The sequence below is a fragment of the Moschus berezovskii genome, chromosome 5 (assembly GCF_049115385.1).
Source record: "Moschus berezovskii isolate FMDL1 chromosome 5, NW_MosBer_1.0, whole genome shotgun sequence".
Taxonomy (NCBI): Eukaryota; Metazoa; Chordata; class Mammalia; order Artiodactyla; family Moschidae; genus Moschus; species Moschus berezovskii.
The window spans coordinates 52,459,936-52,475,280 of NC_142464.1; the positions used below are offsets into that span (position 1 = coordinate 52,459,936).

The 15,345-nt window shown below is 40.1% G+C and overlaps 1 protein-coding gene across 1 annotated transcript in view; it reads right to left on the reverse strand.

Moving 5' to 3' along the window:
- The window catches only part of DHX15 (DEAH-box helicase 15), a 59,276-nt gene extending 45,281 nt beyond the window's left edge, over positions 1-13,995 (reverse strand). The window contains exons 1-3 of the mRNA XM_055434120.2: positions 13,748-13,995; positions 5,725-6,163; positions 392-585 (exon numbers count right to left, since the gene is read on the reverse strand). Coding sequence (XP_055290095.1) covers positions 392-585; positions 5,725-6,163; positions 13,748-13,818 — 704 coding nt within the window. The 5' untranslated portion in view covers positions 13,819-13,995. The remainder of the gene's footprint in view (positions 1-391; positions 586-5,724; positions 6,164-13,747) is intronic.
- Between the last annotated feature and the right edge of the window lie 1,350 nt (positions 13,996-15,345).

Below are 15,345 nucleotides of genomic sequence, written 5' to 3' on the forward strand. Positions count from 1 at the left end.
CTGTGTAATTAGTATTAAAAGCCCTCTACCCCAAATAAATCATATCCCTTCCCACACATCCTTCTTTCTACAAATATTTTTCCTTTACTACTAAGATATATCATCTACCTTTCTGTCATATTTAAATGATACACTTCACCTAAGATATAGCACCAAGTAACTAAAATCTGACCTACGAACTTCAATGTCTACTGAACAGCTATATACATCACTAACAAAAAAGAATCCATATTAAAAGTCATCTAGTAAGCATAAGAAGGTTTAATCTGGATCATTCTAAATCTGGATAACTTGAGACTCCACTAGCAACGTCTGCTATCTGGTAGCAGAAAACTAAAAGCAGAGGGGAAATAGTGTTTTAAAGATAGTACTTTTTAAAGATAGTACTTACTTAAGAATGGTTTTTGCACTACTGCAGTCTTCAAATCGAATGGAGTAACCAACTTCCTGGCCCAACATCACATCCATTTCATCAGCAACTCTCTGAGCCACACTCATTGCAGCCACTCTCCTGGGTTGGGTACAGGCAACTCCTCTTTTGGGTCCTGGTAATGATCGCATGTACTCCACACACCACTGTGGAATCTATCAAATAATTTCACATTTAAATTAATTCTACTCTGCCTACACATTGAGTATGTTTAACATGAAGTGTTTTATCTCATTCTAATAATTTAAGACAAAATTCAATTTAGGCACATCACAATTATTATTTACGACTCAAACTTTTAATAGCATGAGCTCTCCAAAGCAAGGAAAGGTCACAGAGAACACTGATATGTTGTAAACCACACCTCAGTGAGATAGGTACACTGAGCTGAATATGCTGTATGGTATCAATGTTCCACCACCAAGCATTTTTCTATATACAGAGGGAAAAAATTCAACTTAGGGAAATTCTAAGTTTATAACAAATGTTAGTTCCCAAAAATATTCTAAGAAACTGTTCACTTAAATTCTCACACAATTTAAGTACAAAGTAATGTACATAAAAGTAGAAATCGTATCTATTTGGAGTTATAAAGTTGTATCTTTCAATTCAATTCAAATTTGTTACGTTAGGGATTTCCCTGGCAGTCCAGTGGTTAAGATTCTACTCTTCCAATGCAGGGAGCACAGGCTCTGTTCCTGGTTGGGGAACTAAGATTCTACATGCTGTGGAGCGCATTCAAAAGGTTAAAAAAAAAAAAAAAGCTAAGTCAAGAGAATCTAACTCCTATCCTTTTCCCCTCAGAAGTATACACAACGGTAACATCCTAAAGGTTAATTTTAGTAAGATCTTAAAAGTTAACTGTCAATCTCAAACTCAACAGAACCGAGAGAAGTAGCAACAGCACTTCCCTGAAGGAGTGCAATGAAGGGTACAGAAGGGGCAGGGGGAGACCAACAGATAAACTGGTTGTTGCCATGATGACAGTGCATTTCCTGGCTGTTTCATTAACAACAGGAGCTCAGAGATCCTCTACATTAATGGTTCTTTCTCTACCCATTTACCTGAAAAAGAACCATGGGAAAAATCTAAGTGCTTACTACATTAAACTGGAACCCATTGCTACAAAGACACAATGGGTCTCCATCAAAGCCCTCAAGTCTATCTGATTTTAATGCTACAGGAAACATATGAGTTTTTTTGGTATAGAATTTGTACAGTGATATTTGAAGAACACTGGTTGTTGTACTATTATTGCATTGTAGACAGGTTTTCTGCAATATTGGGATAACCGCTGTCACTGACAAGTATCTGAAAGGGGAAAGGAGAGATTATGCTGCTTCTCTAGGAATGTAAATACGCATATCTTTAAAGGACTTAAAATGAACAAAAATACTAAACTAAAATAGAAGGGCATCTCTGGGCTTGTAAACCAACAGATCAAAGTTAACGTGGCTTTCCAGAAAAGTTTTATATGTATCTTCATTTCAGCAAACCGGCTACAAAGGCAAAATGTACTTCATACAATCAAACAAAATGAAATTCAAATAAACATTCATTGGTCAATTAAAGTTATTAAAACTTAACTCAGAACTCTCAAGGCACAAATATTCACAGATTTTTAAATTCACTCTAGTGAAACAAATAGCTAACTCCCACTTTAAAAATAAGATAGGAACACTTTGGCTAATTCATCAGTTTTTGAACTTTTGATCTCAGGACCTCTTTATACTTTTAAAATAACCCAGGATGCCCAACAACTAATACATTCCTTGTGTTAGGAAATTAAAACTGAAAACTTGTTAAAATATTTATTAATTCCTTAACAGCAAAAACCCATTCTGTTAACGTTAACAGTTTCTATGAAGAAAGTACATCCTAAAAAACAAAATTTAGCAAGAGAGTACACTCTTTTAGATCTGCTTACCTCTAATGTCTGGCTTAATAGAAGACAGAATCTAACTGCTCCTATTTTGAATGCACTACAATATTTGTTTTGTTTGAAGAATATGAAAAAAATCTCAGGAACTCTGAAAGGGTTTCAGGAACTTCCAAGGGTTTCTAGACAAGATTTGGAGCCTGGCTCCATCAATATACCTACCCATATTTCTAAGAATAGCATTAAGAAAGGAAGTACATCATGAAATATGCTACTGACTTCCTCAAGCCAGATATCAATTCTAAGCTATCCTGTCCCTCAGCTTCTTCCCTTCCTCCATTTGTGACCATCTACCTAAAAGCTCTTGAGAGTCCCTTGTACCGCAAGGAGATACAACCAGTCCATTCTAAGGGAGATCGATCCTGGGTGTTCATTGGAAGGACTGATGCTAAAGCTGAAACTGCAATACTTTGGCCACCTCATGCGACGAGTTGACTCACTGGAAAAGACTCTGATGCTGGGAAGGGTTGGGGGCGGGAGGAGAAGGGGACGACAGAGAATGAGATGGCTGGATGGCATCACCGACTCTGTGGACATGAGTTTGAGTGAACTCCGGGAGTTGGTGATGGATAGGGAGGCCTGGCGTGCTGTGATTCATGGGGTCGCGGAGAGTCGGACACGACTGAGCGACTGAACTGAACTGAACCTAAATGCTGATCCGAAGCCCTCAGCCTTGTTTTATTTATCATCCTGAGTGATTTTATTTATTCTTCTGACATACATCAAATGTCAACCCCAATCCTAGCCTACACCTGACCGTATCATTTCACTTGAAGAATGGCTGATTTTTTGGTATCCTCAATCCAGCAAGTTTAAACCCAAAACCATTTCTCACCTTCCTCCAAATATTAAAAAATCCCTCCCATGTCTCCTACTCAACAATAGTAACATCTTAACATTCAATCTGTCTTTTTTTTTCTTCTGGCTACTCAGCATGGGAGGTCTTAAGTTCCCTAAGCAGGACTGAACCAATGCTCCTTGCAGTGGAAGCATGGGGTCTTAACCACTGGAATGACAGAGAAGTCATCAATCTGTCCTTTATTCTCCATTCTACCACCCTATACAAAATCAAATTTTTATGACTTCCTACAAAGTCTGTCATCAACATTCTCACTAGACAGGACATTTCTGTAAAATTCCTTGTCATTTCCCTTCAACCTAAACGTTCTGCTGGCCCCTTGATCTACAGCAAGAAAGCTACTGTTTCAGTCTCCCAAGCCCCACCTCCCTCTCCAAACACACACTATACACTCTGGCCAGGGGATGTGCTTTCTCTTCTCTCTAAACGTATGCCCTTTCTCATGCTGTCCCTTTGGTTGAATTAGCTTTAATTTTTTATTTGGCTATAGTATATGCATACCAAATTGAAATGTGCAATGTCTTCACTATGAATCTCAGTCAAAAATCAAAATCTACGGTAGATTTTGTTTGGAGAACTTCATTTTCTGATAAGCATACACACACAAAAATTACTCAAAATAGCTGACAATTCCTAACGATTTTGAGTCAAAATTCAGTAGGAGTGTGCCAAAAAAATTATTTGCGTGAAATTCATTATTTGAAGGGTTCCCTTCAAATTCCCCAAATGCCCTGCAACCCTAAGCATCCAAGTATCTTAAGTATTAAAAACAAACAAAAAATCCCAAATACCCAATAATCACAAACCTCTTGTTTTGAGTTCACTTGACATTCTTCTCCACTTGCCTCTACATAAGCTCATCTCTGAAATAACGTTAACCATATAAGACCCCAGAAGAGCAATATGAAATAACTGGCTATGAGACAAAGGTACAAAGTTTTAAATACTGAACCCAACTATACCTACTATGTAGTCTAGGGCGAGCTACTAAACCTCTCATAAATCTAAATCTCATTTTGCTCATCTGTAAAATGGTGATTAACAACTTTCTTGCATGGCTGCTGAAAAATGAGATAATACAAAGTACACAGTGCCAGGCTTTACCCAAGTGCTGATTAAACAAACTACATAAACCACTGAAATAATTATTAAAAACATGAAAAGTAATAAGTTCAGAGTTATATCCTTCCATGTATTTAAATGTCCATAAGGTGATAAAAATAAACCAAGTTTTAGATTCTAACATTAACACTACATTTCCTCCACTTTAAAAGAAATATCATATTCACAAAAGCTCAGTCTTTTAAATAACAAAAACTTTCAATTTGAGTTGCTACTGTAGTCTTCAAAATGTCTCCATGAGATAATTAATAATTTGTGTCATTATGTAACCTTAAAAAAAGGTTATCTTGTAGATGCAGTACACTCAAACCTCAACACCTATCATAGAAAAATAAATATGGAAAAACAGGCCAGTAGGAAACAAAGTAATTATTTCAGCATGATGATTAATTAATAATTAAACTCATTCCAACATTTTCCTGAATTTTATTTTCTACAATAGCCAGGGACTGCTACTTTTGTAAAATCTAAGAAATTTCCTGATAGGCCAAGATCAAACATCTGAAAATACGGTTATCTCACTTCTCAAGAGAATGCAAGTTAAAAATTACACTGAAAGACCACTTTCCACCTATCAGATTTGTAAAAGTTTAGTAGTACATTCCAGTGGTTTCCCACATCTGTTCTAATATATGCTCATGGAGGAGTAAACTGATATGTTGCCTACTGCCTATGGAAGGCTATCTGGCTGTATGTACCAAAATTACAATTAATCCTCTTCTGACCAGCAATGTCTGGAAATTTATCCTAAATATATACTTGCCCATGCAAAACAACCATCAGAAACAGCCTAGATGTCTATGATACGGATCCAGCAAATAAGGGCTCATCCATGTTTGAAAAATATACTAAGTATATCACTAACACAACACTAATACGTGTGTTTAGTTCAGGGGTGGAGAGGATGGGGACACTACTGGATGGAGGTCATAAGTAAAGAGATTTTACTTCGCTCTTCTACTTTTTAAAAAGAATAGGTATCATTCATACAGTTCAAAACAATTATAAAAACGAAAATGACAAAAAAAATCACTCCAATGGTTCAGATCTCTTCACCTTGGCACCCCCAAATATGTACCACCCCAAATTCAAAGTGGGTGGGAGAGTATCACTGTCATAAATTACATAATAAAACTGGGGGGGGGGTCAAAACCAGCACAGCTGTTTTCCCAAAGAGACTCAGGAAAATAGGTACTCCCTACAGAATCTTCACCCTGTAAATCACTAAAAAGTGCTAAATACAGAAAGCAGCTGTGCCTCAAAATATTCTGACAGCCCAGCCAACGAGAATCACTGCCAAGACCAGACCAAATTAACAACATTTAGTAAACACAAACATTAATAAAGTACATACTATGGTATGCAGTAACTCACCTGTGTTGTTTTACCAGACCCAGTCTCACCAACAAGTACAAAGGACTGATGTCTCACCAGAATATCTGTAAACCTATCCTTGTATTCCCACACAGGGAGCTGCAGTCGTTTCTTCAGAATGTCATAGTATCGGGGCGTGTGGGGTAGGTTGGTGAATGGGTTAATGCACTGTGGAAGTGAGGTGTGTCCTGCATGTCCCGTGTGTGTTGAATGCGCAGAATGTGTCGAGTGTGTTGAATGTGCCGAGTGGGTTGAATGGGAAGCTGAATGGGAAGCTTTTAAAGGTGGTAATCCAGCACTGATAAGCATAGCATTTGTCGAAGCTCGCAATTCCTTCTCCTTTTCTTTTTCCCTTTCCCGCTCTCTATCTCCTCTATCTCTTTCTCGGTCTCGATCTTTAGACCGATCTTCACGGTCACGGTCACGATCTCGATCCTTCCTAAAAATAGAAAAAAAAAAAAAATCTTACAATTCAGATTCCAAATTCTATGCAAAATGTTCAGAGAAGCATTATAGTCACAAGAAAGTAAACGTCCAACAACCAAATAAACTGATATAAAACTCAAAAGTATTAGAAACAATGAAGAAGAATTTAATCAAGGATTCTCCATGCCTCATTTATAACCATCTTTCCCTTCTTTGACGATGATTCAAATTCTGGTAAGAACAGTCTCTCTCCACCTTTACCCATCAGCTGAAATAACACAAGAACTCGTTCTCCAAGTAAAATCCTTTCCTTCTTAAAAGTTAAAGACTAAGGGCAGTGTGGGGAAAAAGGCAGGGATAAATTAGGCAAAGAGAATGGCATCAGTCCTTCCCAAACTTTCCTTCAGGTTATGTGAAAATGTGTTTTTGCACTCAAAGTGTATTCAAAACTTAACAAGAAATAAATCTTATATTGCTTCTGCCTCAAAGTCACACAAATATGAGTTGAAGAACTGTTAAGTTTGCTTTCTTATGGTTTCCAAATTTTGTTCAAAAAGCATATATTACTCTATAAGAAAAACTAAAACTTTTTACTCTGGTTTTCACTGTTTACTCTTGCATCTATCATTAACAGCAACAGTAAAACATTGAAAGTACTCTGTAAAACCTATGTATATGTTAATCATCCATAAAGTAAAAAGTAGCCCATTTAAAAAAAATCATTGGCTACTATTAAGTTATTTAAAATTACGCAGATGACCACTATATTAACCTTAGGTCATTTAGTCAATTCTATCACCTACTTTTAATTACTAACTGTTGTGTCTTAGTTGCTAATTTGGGTCCAACTCTTTGACTAGAGACGATCCCTAATACACTAAGAATTTTAAAATTATCTATGTTTATTCATTCTACTAATCTTGTGTGTGTGTGTATTCTCAGTCATGTCCCACTCTTTGAGACTCCATGGACTGTAGCCTGCCAGGCTCCTCTGTCCATGGAATTTTCCAGGCAAAAATACTGGAGTGGGTTGCCATCTCCTACTCTTGGGAACTAATCTAGTTTACTTCAGACCAAATTCTTCAGCAGACAAATGTACAAGGTATTTGGACTCAGACTTCAAACAGTGAGGCAATATGGAACCATGAAACAAGCTGCTAAATATGTCACTGTTCCTTATCCATAACACACAAAAGGCATGAATTTCCGATGCCCCAATTACTGGCAGCAGACAAGGGAAGACCATTCATTCTCTGTAATAGCACATCGGCTGGGCAATTCCCCTTAGGAGAATACTGCTAAAATGCTGAACCCAGCATGAGTTACGATGGTTCCCCAATTACAAAAAATGATAAGCTAACCAATTTTATTTCTCTCTAGGCTAGTTTATGTAGAATAGAATTTTATTTTTGAAAGGACAAAAATAAAATTCTATTCTACATAAACTAGCTAGAGAGAAAAATCTTATTATACATATACAAATATTCATACACACATACTTTTCACATAAAATCTTTTCATACATGTATCTATAAAAAGTGATTTCTCCCTTCTCCCATCCCAGTGTTCACCTTTTACAGAACTGTAAGATACACAAGCTAAAATGGAAACTTCTCATCCCATCTGGCATAAAGAGAAAGAAATCAAAGGAACCTAAAGGATAATCTACCTAGCATACAAAATGAAGCCCCACCAGTTCAGAACTTAAGCTTCCTGGTCTACCTTCGAAATAAACCACCAACCATCCTTTCTTTGGAACTCTACATTCAAGTGGGTATATCTTTCTTTTTCTCCTTCGCTTTCCGCTTCTCTTCTTTTCAGTTATTTGTAAGGCCTCCTCAGACAGCCATTTATTTGTATCTGGTCCCATCACTCCATGGCAAATAGATGGGGAAACAGTGGCTGACTTTATTTTTGGGGGCTTCAAAAATCACTGCAGATGGTGACTGCAGCCATGAAATTAAAAGATGCTTACTCTTCGAAAAGAAAGTTATGACCAACCTAGACAACATATTAAAAGGCAGAGACATTCCTTTGTCAACAAAGGTCCGTCTAATCAAGGCTATGGTTTTTCCAGTAGTCACGTATGGATGTGAGAGTTGGACTATAAAGAAAGCTGAGCACCAAAGAATTGATGCTGTGGTGTTGGAGAAAACTCTTAAAAAGTCCCTTGGACTGCAAGGAGATCCAACCAGCCCATCCTAAAGGAGATCAATCCAGGGTGTTCATTGGGAGGACTGATGTTGAAGCTGAAACTCCTATACTTTGGCCAGCTGATGTGAAGAGCTGACTCATTTGAAAAGACCCTTATGCTGGGAAAGATTGAGGGCAGGAGGAGAAGGGGACATAGAGGATGAGATGGTTGGATGGCATCACCGACTCAATGGACACCGAGTTTGAGTAAACTCCGGGAGTTGGTGATGGACAGGGAGGCCTGGTGTGTTTTTCAGGGGCCTTCTTCACCAGAAACTTCATTACCAAAAACAACCACAACAGAGGAAGGAATAAACACACTCTGAAGACACAAAGATTAACTGCTGACCACATGCTGGGGTTTAATTCTGATATAAGTGTAAAAGGAACACAGAGATCACAGTTGCATATCCACTGGAAAGGTATAAGCCTCAGTGTACGAATCTGCAAAGTGAATAGTATTAAGAGTCTCTTAGATTAAAACAGGAAAGCAAATTCAATCACCTTGAAATGTTGCCTATGATTCAAACTCTCTACCTTCAATTGGACAGGGAAGATAAAAGGGCCAGTTAAGGAGGACTCAAACTCACCACTTCATAAATATATGTAGGATATTGTATATATGCATGTTTTCTTTTTTAAAACAGATACTTTTACTATAAAGGAGTTTGTTATTTAGAAAATTTACTAATTGAGGTCTAATGCTTAAAAAAACAATTATCAAAGCAGTGCACTATGATCACTTAGCCACAATACTGACAGGAACAGACACAACAGGACACAGTTGTTGAGCACAGGGTTCAGTATTCTATCTCAGCTTAATCCTCAGCACTTAAGCTAACTATATAACCAGTTATTTCTTTCCTCATTGGTAAAAATCTCATGGGGTAATGCAAGGATTAAATAAGTTAATATAAGTAATGTGCTTAAAATAGTGCCTGGAACATAATTAATGTCTTATATAATATTGGTCACAAGCTGGAATCAAGATTGCTGGGAGAAATATCAATAACCTCAGATATACAGATGACACTACTCTTATGGCAGAAAATGAAGAGGAACTAAAAAGCCTCTTGATGAAACTGAAAGAGGAGAGTGAAAAGGTTGGCTTGAAGCTCAACATTCAGAAAACTAAGATCATGGCATCTGGTCCCATCACTTCATTGGAAATAGATGGAAAAACAGTGGAAACAGTGTCAGAATTTATCTTTTTGGGCTCCAAAATCACTGCAGATGCTGACTGCAGCCAGGAAATTAAAAGACGCTTACTCCTTGGAAGGAAAGTTATGACCAACCTAGACAGTATATTAAAAAGCAGAGACATTACTTTGCCAACAAAGGTCTGTCTAGTCAAAGCTATGGTTTTTCCCATGGTCATGTATGGATGTGAGAGTTGGACTGTGAAGAAAGCTGATCGCCGAAGAATTGATGCTTTTGAACTGTGGTGCTGGAGAAGACTCTTGAGAGTCCCTTGGACTGAAAGGAGATCCAACCAGTCCATTCTAAAGGAGATCAAGCTTGGGTGTTCATTGGAAGGACTGATGCTAAAGCTGAAACTGCAATACTTTGGCCACCTCATGCGACGAGTTGACTCACTGGAAAAGACTCTGATGCTGGGAGGGATTGGGGCAGGAGGAGAAGGGGACGACAGAAAATGTGATGGCTGGATGGCATCACCGACTCGATGGACATGAGTATGACTGAACTCCAGGAGTTGGTGATGGACAGGGAGGCCTGGCGTGCTGTGATTCATGGGGTCGCGGAGAGTTGGACACGACTGACCGACTGAACTGATCATATTTTTTAATTTAAAATACCAGGTTAAAATTCTACATGGAATAACAGAAACACTCTAAAGATGTAACCTGTTTATCCAAGTATTTTAAATAAGCACTGCTCTTCATCTGGCATTCTCACTTTCCAAGGATATATTGGACTTTTAAGATATATTACTAAGTACACCTAAGGATGTTCATCACACTTACTTATAAGGTTGGAAAACTACCCAAAAATCAGTGAACAGGTGACTGGTTAGATAAATTATGATACTCCTTTACAAGTAGAATACTATGCAGCCAATGAAAATAATGTATATTCCACAGTTTATGACACATTTCTGGGTGAATTTAAAAAAAAAATCAAAGCCTAAGTAATACATATTAAAAGGCAGCAATAGAGAAGCAGACATAGAAATCAGACTTGTGGATACAGTGTGGGAGGGAGAAGTTGGGATTAACTGAGAGTGGCATGAAAACATATTCATTACCCTATGTAAAACAGCCAGCCAGTAGAACTCAACCCAGTGCTCTGTGACAACCTAGAGGCGTGGGATGGGGAGGGAGATGGGAAGGAGGTTCAAGAGGGAGGGGACAAATGTATACCTGTGGCTGATTCATGTTGATGCATGACATAAACTAGCACAATACTGTAAAGCAAGTATCTCCCAATAAAATAAAGCAAAAGGTCCTACTGCTATCAAACATTATAGGTCATACCTGTGAAAAAATATGCAGAGATATAAGTAAAACAAATTTTCATCAAGATATTAAATAAGGGAATGAAGGCATCTGAGAATTTTTTGCCTTTTACATTTTTATGAATGGACATTTCTTGTGTTCCCTGGGGCAAGTTACTTAACCTCACCTACATCACAGAACTTCAGTGAAAAACACACACATATATATATATATATATACACATATAGTACCTAAAATACTTTGGGAACTATTATCACTATATTTGCTTCACATTTTTAACAGAAAAAACTTACCAGGCAGTAGTAACAAAAACAAATATCAAGATGAAAAAGTTCCTCTTTTCAAAAAATTTTTCCATACTTCAACCGTAAGTTGTCTCTTGGTTAATAATTTTACACAGAAATGTGAATAATGGAAAAAAGAAAGTCAATATGTAACAGAAACCTTCAACATCTCTACCTGACTCCAAAACTGAAATACAGCAGGAGTAAACAAAGCCACATATAGTTTAGGAGCATGAATCTGAGTATAATCTCTCACTGAAATTACCTTCACTTCTCAGGAATGGGGAAAATGAGACATCCATGTTTGGCAGTATTCACATGACTGACAGGTCTACTCTCCCAGGTAAAACCACCTGCTAGCAGGGCTTAAAAAAAAAAATCTGCAAGGCTGCATGACAGTCAACGAAAGTAACTTTTAAATGGGGTGGGAATCCCAAGCACTTATAAACACTGTAAACTCACTGCTAGAGAAAGTTCTATGAGAAATGACATGCAGGTGACATAGTAATTACTATACAAATGCCTCACCAAAACATCTCAGAACTTGAGCTTTATTTCAAAGATGAACTCTCCTTCATCTACAGCTAGACATCATTTATAACACCCAGGAGAATCATAAGTTCACCATCAAAGACCTGAAAAGTTCATATTTTCGCTAAAGATGCCAGATTTACAAGAAAAGGGGCACAAATCCATGTCCCTATCATGGGACCCCTAATCCCAGGCATCTGAATGATGCACATACATCCTAGTATGAATAAGTGAATTCATTCACTTATAGTATATTTTTTTCCAATTTCAACTCTATGAGAGATATTAAGATGCTAAGCTGCACCTTAGCCAGATGACAAGCAACTTACTTTTGTTTCACAGGAACAAAGAACCAAGTGTTCCCTACTTTACTAACCCAATGTAAATGTCATTAAAATAGACTGTAATCACTCTGAAATAGTCATAGTCTGTGTGCTGTGTTGGAAAAAGCAAGAGGCAAAGTGAAAATCAAAAGATCAAGGTTCTAAATTCAGCTGTAAACTGAAAGGTTGCACAAGCCACCTTAACAACTCTGGGTCACCATTCCTCATCCCTTGAATGTAAACAATTATACTCTCTTTCAAGTCACTTCCAGGTCTAAAAGGTTTGTTACTTGTACCTCAAAGGAGCTAAAATTTTGCTGTGTGTGTTGGGCGCGGAGGGGGGTGGTCCACTGCCGAAAACGACAAAGCTGACATGTAACACTGAAAACTAAAAAATTTACAAGATTAAAATCTTACATACTTATACTTTACGTATTCAGTACATGAAAAGATAATCAAAAGGTACACCCTATCCTGGCTTATACTCCCCAGACACCTCAATCAACCCAAAGGAAGGATTCTTAGTGAACAGAAATTCAAATAAGTTATACAGACTTAACATAGCGATTCTAAACAGGTATGCACACACTAATATGCAAAATTATGCAAAATATTGAAGGTATCCAGACTTTCAAGTTTCTGCCTGAATTATTCGAATAAATCGCTGTACGTCTGGAAAGAAAGTACACACTGAACAAGAACTTATTTTCATGAAATTGCGAAAGTCAATTGTTAAATTCCTCTGCAGCTTTAAGAAAAGACTGAGTAGAAAGAAATCTGAAAACACCTGTGTATTTCAACTCCCAAGCAATCTCCCCAAGGGCGACATTTTGCCGTTTTAAGTACTAGACACTTTTGAAAAGGGTCTTCTTGTTTCGAAAGCTACTTATGAATGAGGGCGGGGAAGAGGGACAGAAAACAAGAACTCACAGAGAGAAAAGAAAAGAGAGAAAGAGACTATCTTTTAATATCTATCCCAGGGATAACCCTGTAACTACTGTTTCGGCCAAAGCAGGAAATAAAGGAGATGGCGGGAGCGTGGGCAGAGAGCGGAAGTTTGCCTCGTACCTACTTTGAAGTGTTTGAATGGACCGAGGCACGCGCTCTCCCGCCAAAGTATAAACTGAGCGGCCCCAAAGCACCAGCTGCTGCCCAAAAGGTATATTCCACAGTTTCTTTTCTCACGGCTGGCCTTCTACTCTCCTATCCCCCTGTAACTCCTCGTCTGCACGCCTCACTCAACTTCCACCACCCCCACCCCCGCCTACACCAGAATCCACGCGCTTCGCTCACTTTCCGGCCTCCGCTTCTCCCCTTGCTGGGCACCCAGCCTCCCCCCAAGGCCCTCTCCCAGACCCCGCTGCCCGAGAAGTACCTAGTGCCCTTGGAAGCGACTACTCCTGCCGCGCCCTCCCCCACGCTCTGCTCCGGATCCAGGCCTTACCGGGAGCCCAGACCACGAGGTCCGCGGCTCCCTCCCGTCCGCTCCCCTCGAAGTGACTCTCGCTCGACTCCGCCCGGGGAGGAGGCGGCCCAGTGACCGCGCCAGGCCTCTCCGCTCTCCCGACTGGGCCGGGCGGCGGCCGCGCCACTCCGCTCCCCGCGCCCTTGCCGGGCCGACCGCCGGGAGTGGCACCGCTCTCCCGCGCCCCGCCGCCGGTGACCCGAGCCGAAAGGGAAACAAAGCGCCGGGCCCCGGGGTCCGCCCGGCCTGGCCCTCCCTGGCCCGTCCGCCGCCGGGACCCCAACAAAGCCCGAGCCCTTGACTCGCGCCCCCGGCCTGGCTTACCCATCGGTCCCCGCACGCTTCTTGCCGGAGGGGTAATCCTCCCCCAGGTCCAACCGGTGTCGCTTAGACATTTTCGAACTCTCCGAGCAGGCGGTTATGAACGAAGAAAAAAAGAAACCCTGGCGGCTCTATCGGCGCAGTCGACGGCACCTACTAAACTCTGGAGGACCCCCACCCCTCCCGCTACAACAGCCTACACCGTGCGGCCGGAACCAGGAGCTAAAATGGCGGCGGCGACGAGGGCTGGGCCTGCGCGCGCGCTGCCGCGGTACGATGTACGTGCGTGCGTCTGTAGTGCGCGCGCACGCAGCATAGGCGGGAACTCCAGGCCCGCCCTTACTCCTCCGTGCCTGTCTTCTCGCTCTTGCCACCCCTTTCCGCCCTCTTGGTGGGTGCTAGGCGGGTTGAGCCCTTGGGTCTTTCATGCCCATCTGATTTTGGAAATTGAGAAAAGAGAAAGTCTAATCCTGCGTAGGTGGTTCTAGCCATCTGTATTACCCTGGCATTAGGCTGGCAGAGCTAGGACTGGAGCCCAATTATAACTCCAGGTCTGGAACTTGAAACTGCTGAGCTCAGCTGCAGTGGGGAAACTGAGGTGAGAAAATATCAAGACTTACCGTAATCAGTTTTGCCTTTAAAAAAAGAAAAAAATTTGTATCAGAGTATAGTTGATTTAACATTTTGTCTTTAAAAGAAAACAAGAAAAGGACAATATGCATTCAGTCTATTGATGCTTTTACTGGAATAGGGAAAGTTGGCAATAAAGGCATAACTTTATCCCGTGCCTATTATGTGCTTCTAAGGGATTCTTGCCCACAGTGGTAGATATAATTGTCATCTGAATTAAATTCACCCATTCCAGTCCATTTTAGTGAGCTGATTCCTAAAATGTTCACTCTTGCCATCTCCTGTTTGACTGCTTCCAATTTGCCTTGATTCGTGGGCCTAACATTCCAGGTTCCTATGCAATATTGCGCTTTATAGCATCGGAGATTATGTCCCTCACCAGTCACATCCACAGGTGGGTGTTGTTTTTGCCTTGGTTCCGTTTCATCATTCTTTTTGAGTTAGTTTACTGATCTCCAGTAGCATATTGGGCACCTACCAACTTGGGGAGTTCTTCTTTCAGTGTCGTATCTTTTTGCCTTTTCATACTGTTCATGGGGTTCTCAAGGCAAGAATACTGAAGTGGTTTGCCATTCCCTTCTCCAGTGGACTATGTTTTGTGAGAACTCTCCACTATGACCCATCCGTCTTGGCTGGCCCTCATGGCATGGCTCATAGTTTCACTGAGTTAGACAAGACTGTGGTCCATGTGATCAGATTGGTAAGTTTTCTGTGACTGTGTTTAGTTCTAGAAGGTCTTGTAGGTCCATAGTCAACAAAAGAGTCCAAAGTGCAGTACTTGGATGCAGTCTCAAAAATGGCAGAATGATCTCTGTTCATTTCCAAGGCAAACCATTCAATGTCACAGTAACCCAAGTCTATCCCCTGACCAGTAATGCTGAAGAAGCTGAAGTTGAATGGTTCTATGAAGACCTACAAGACCTTCTAGAACTAACCCCCAAAAAAGATGTCCTTTTCATTATAGGGGACTG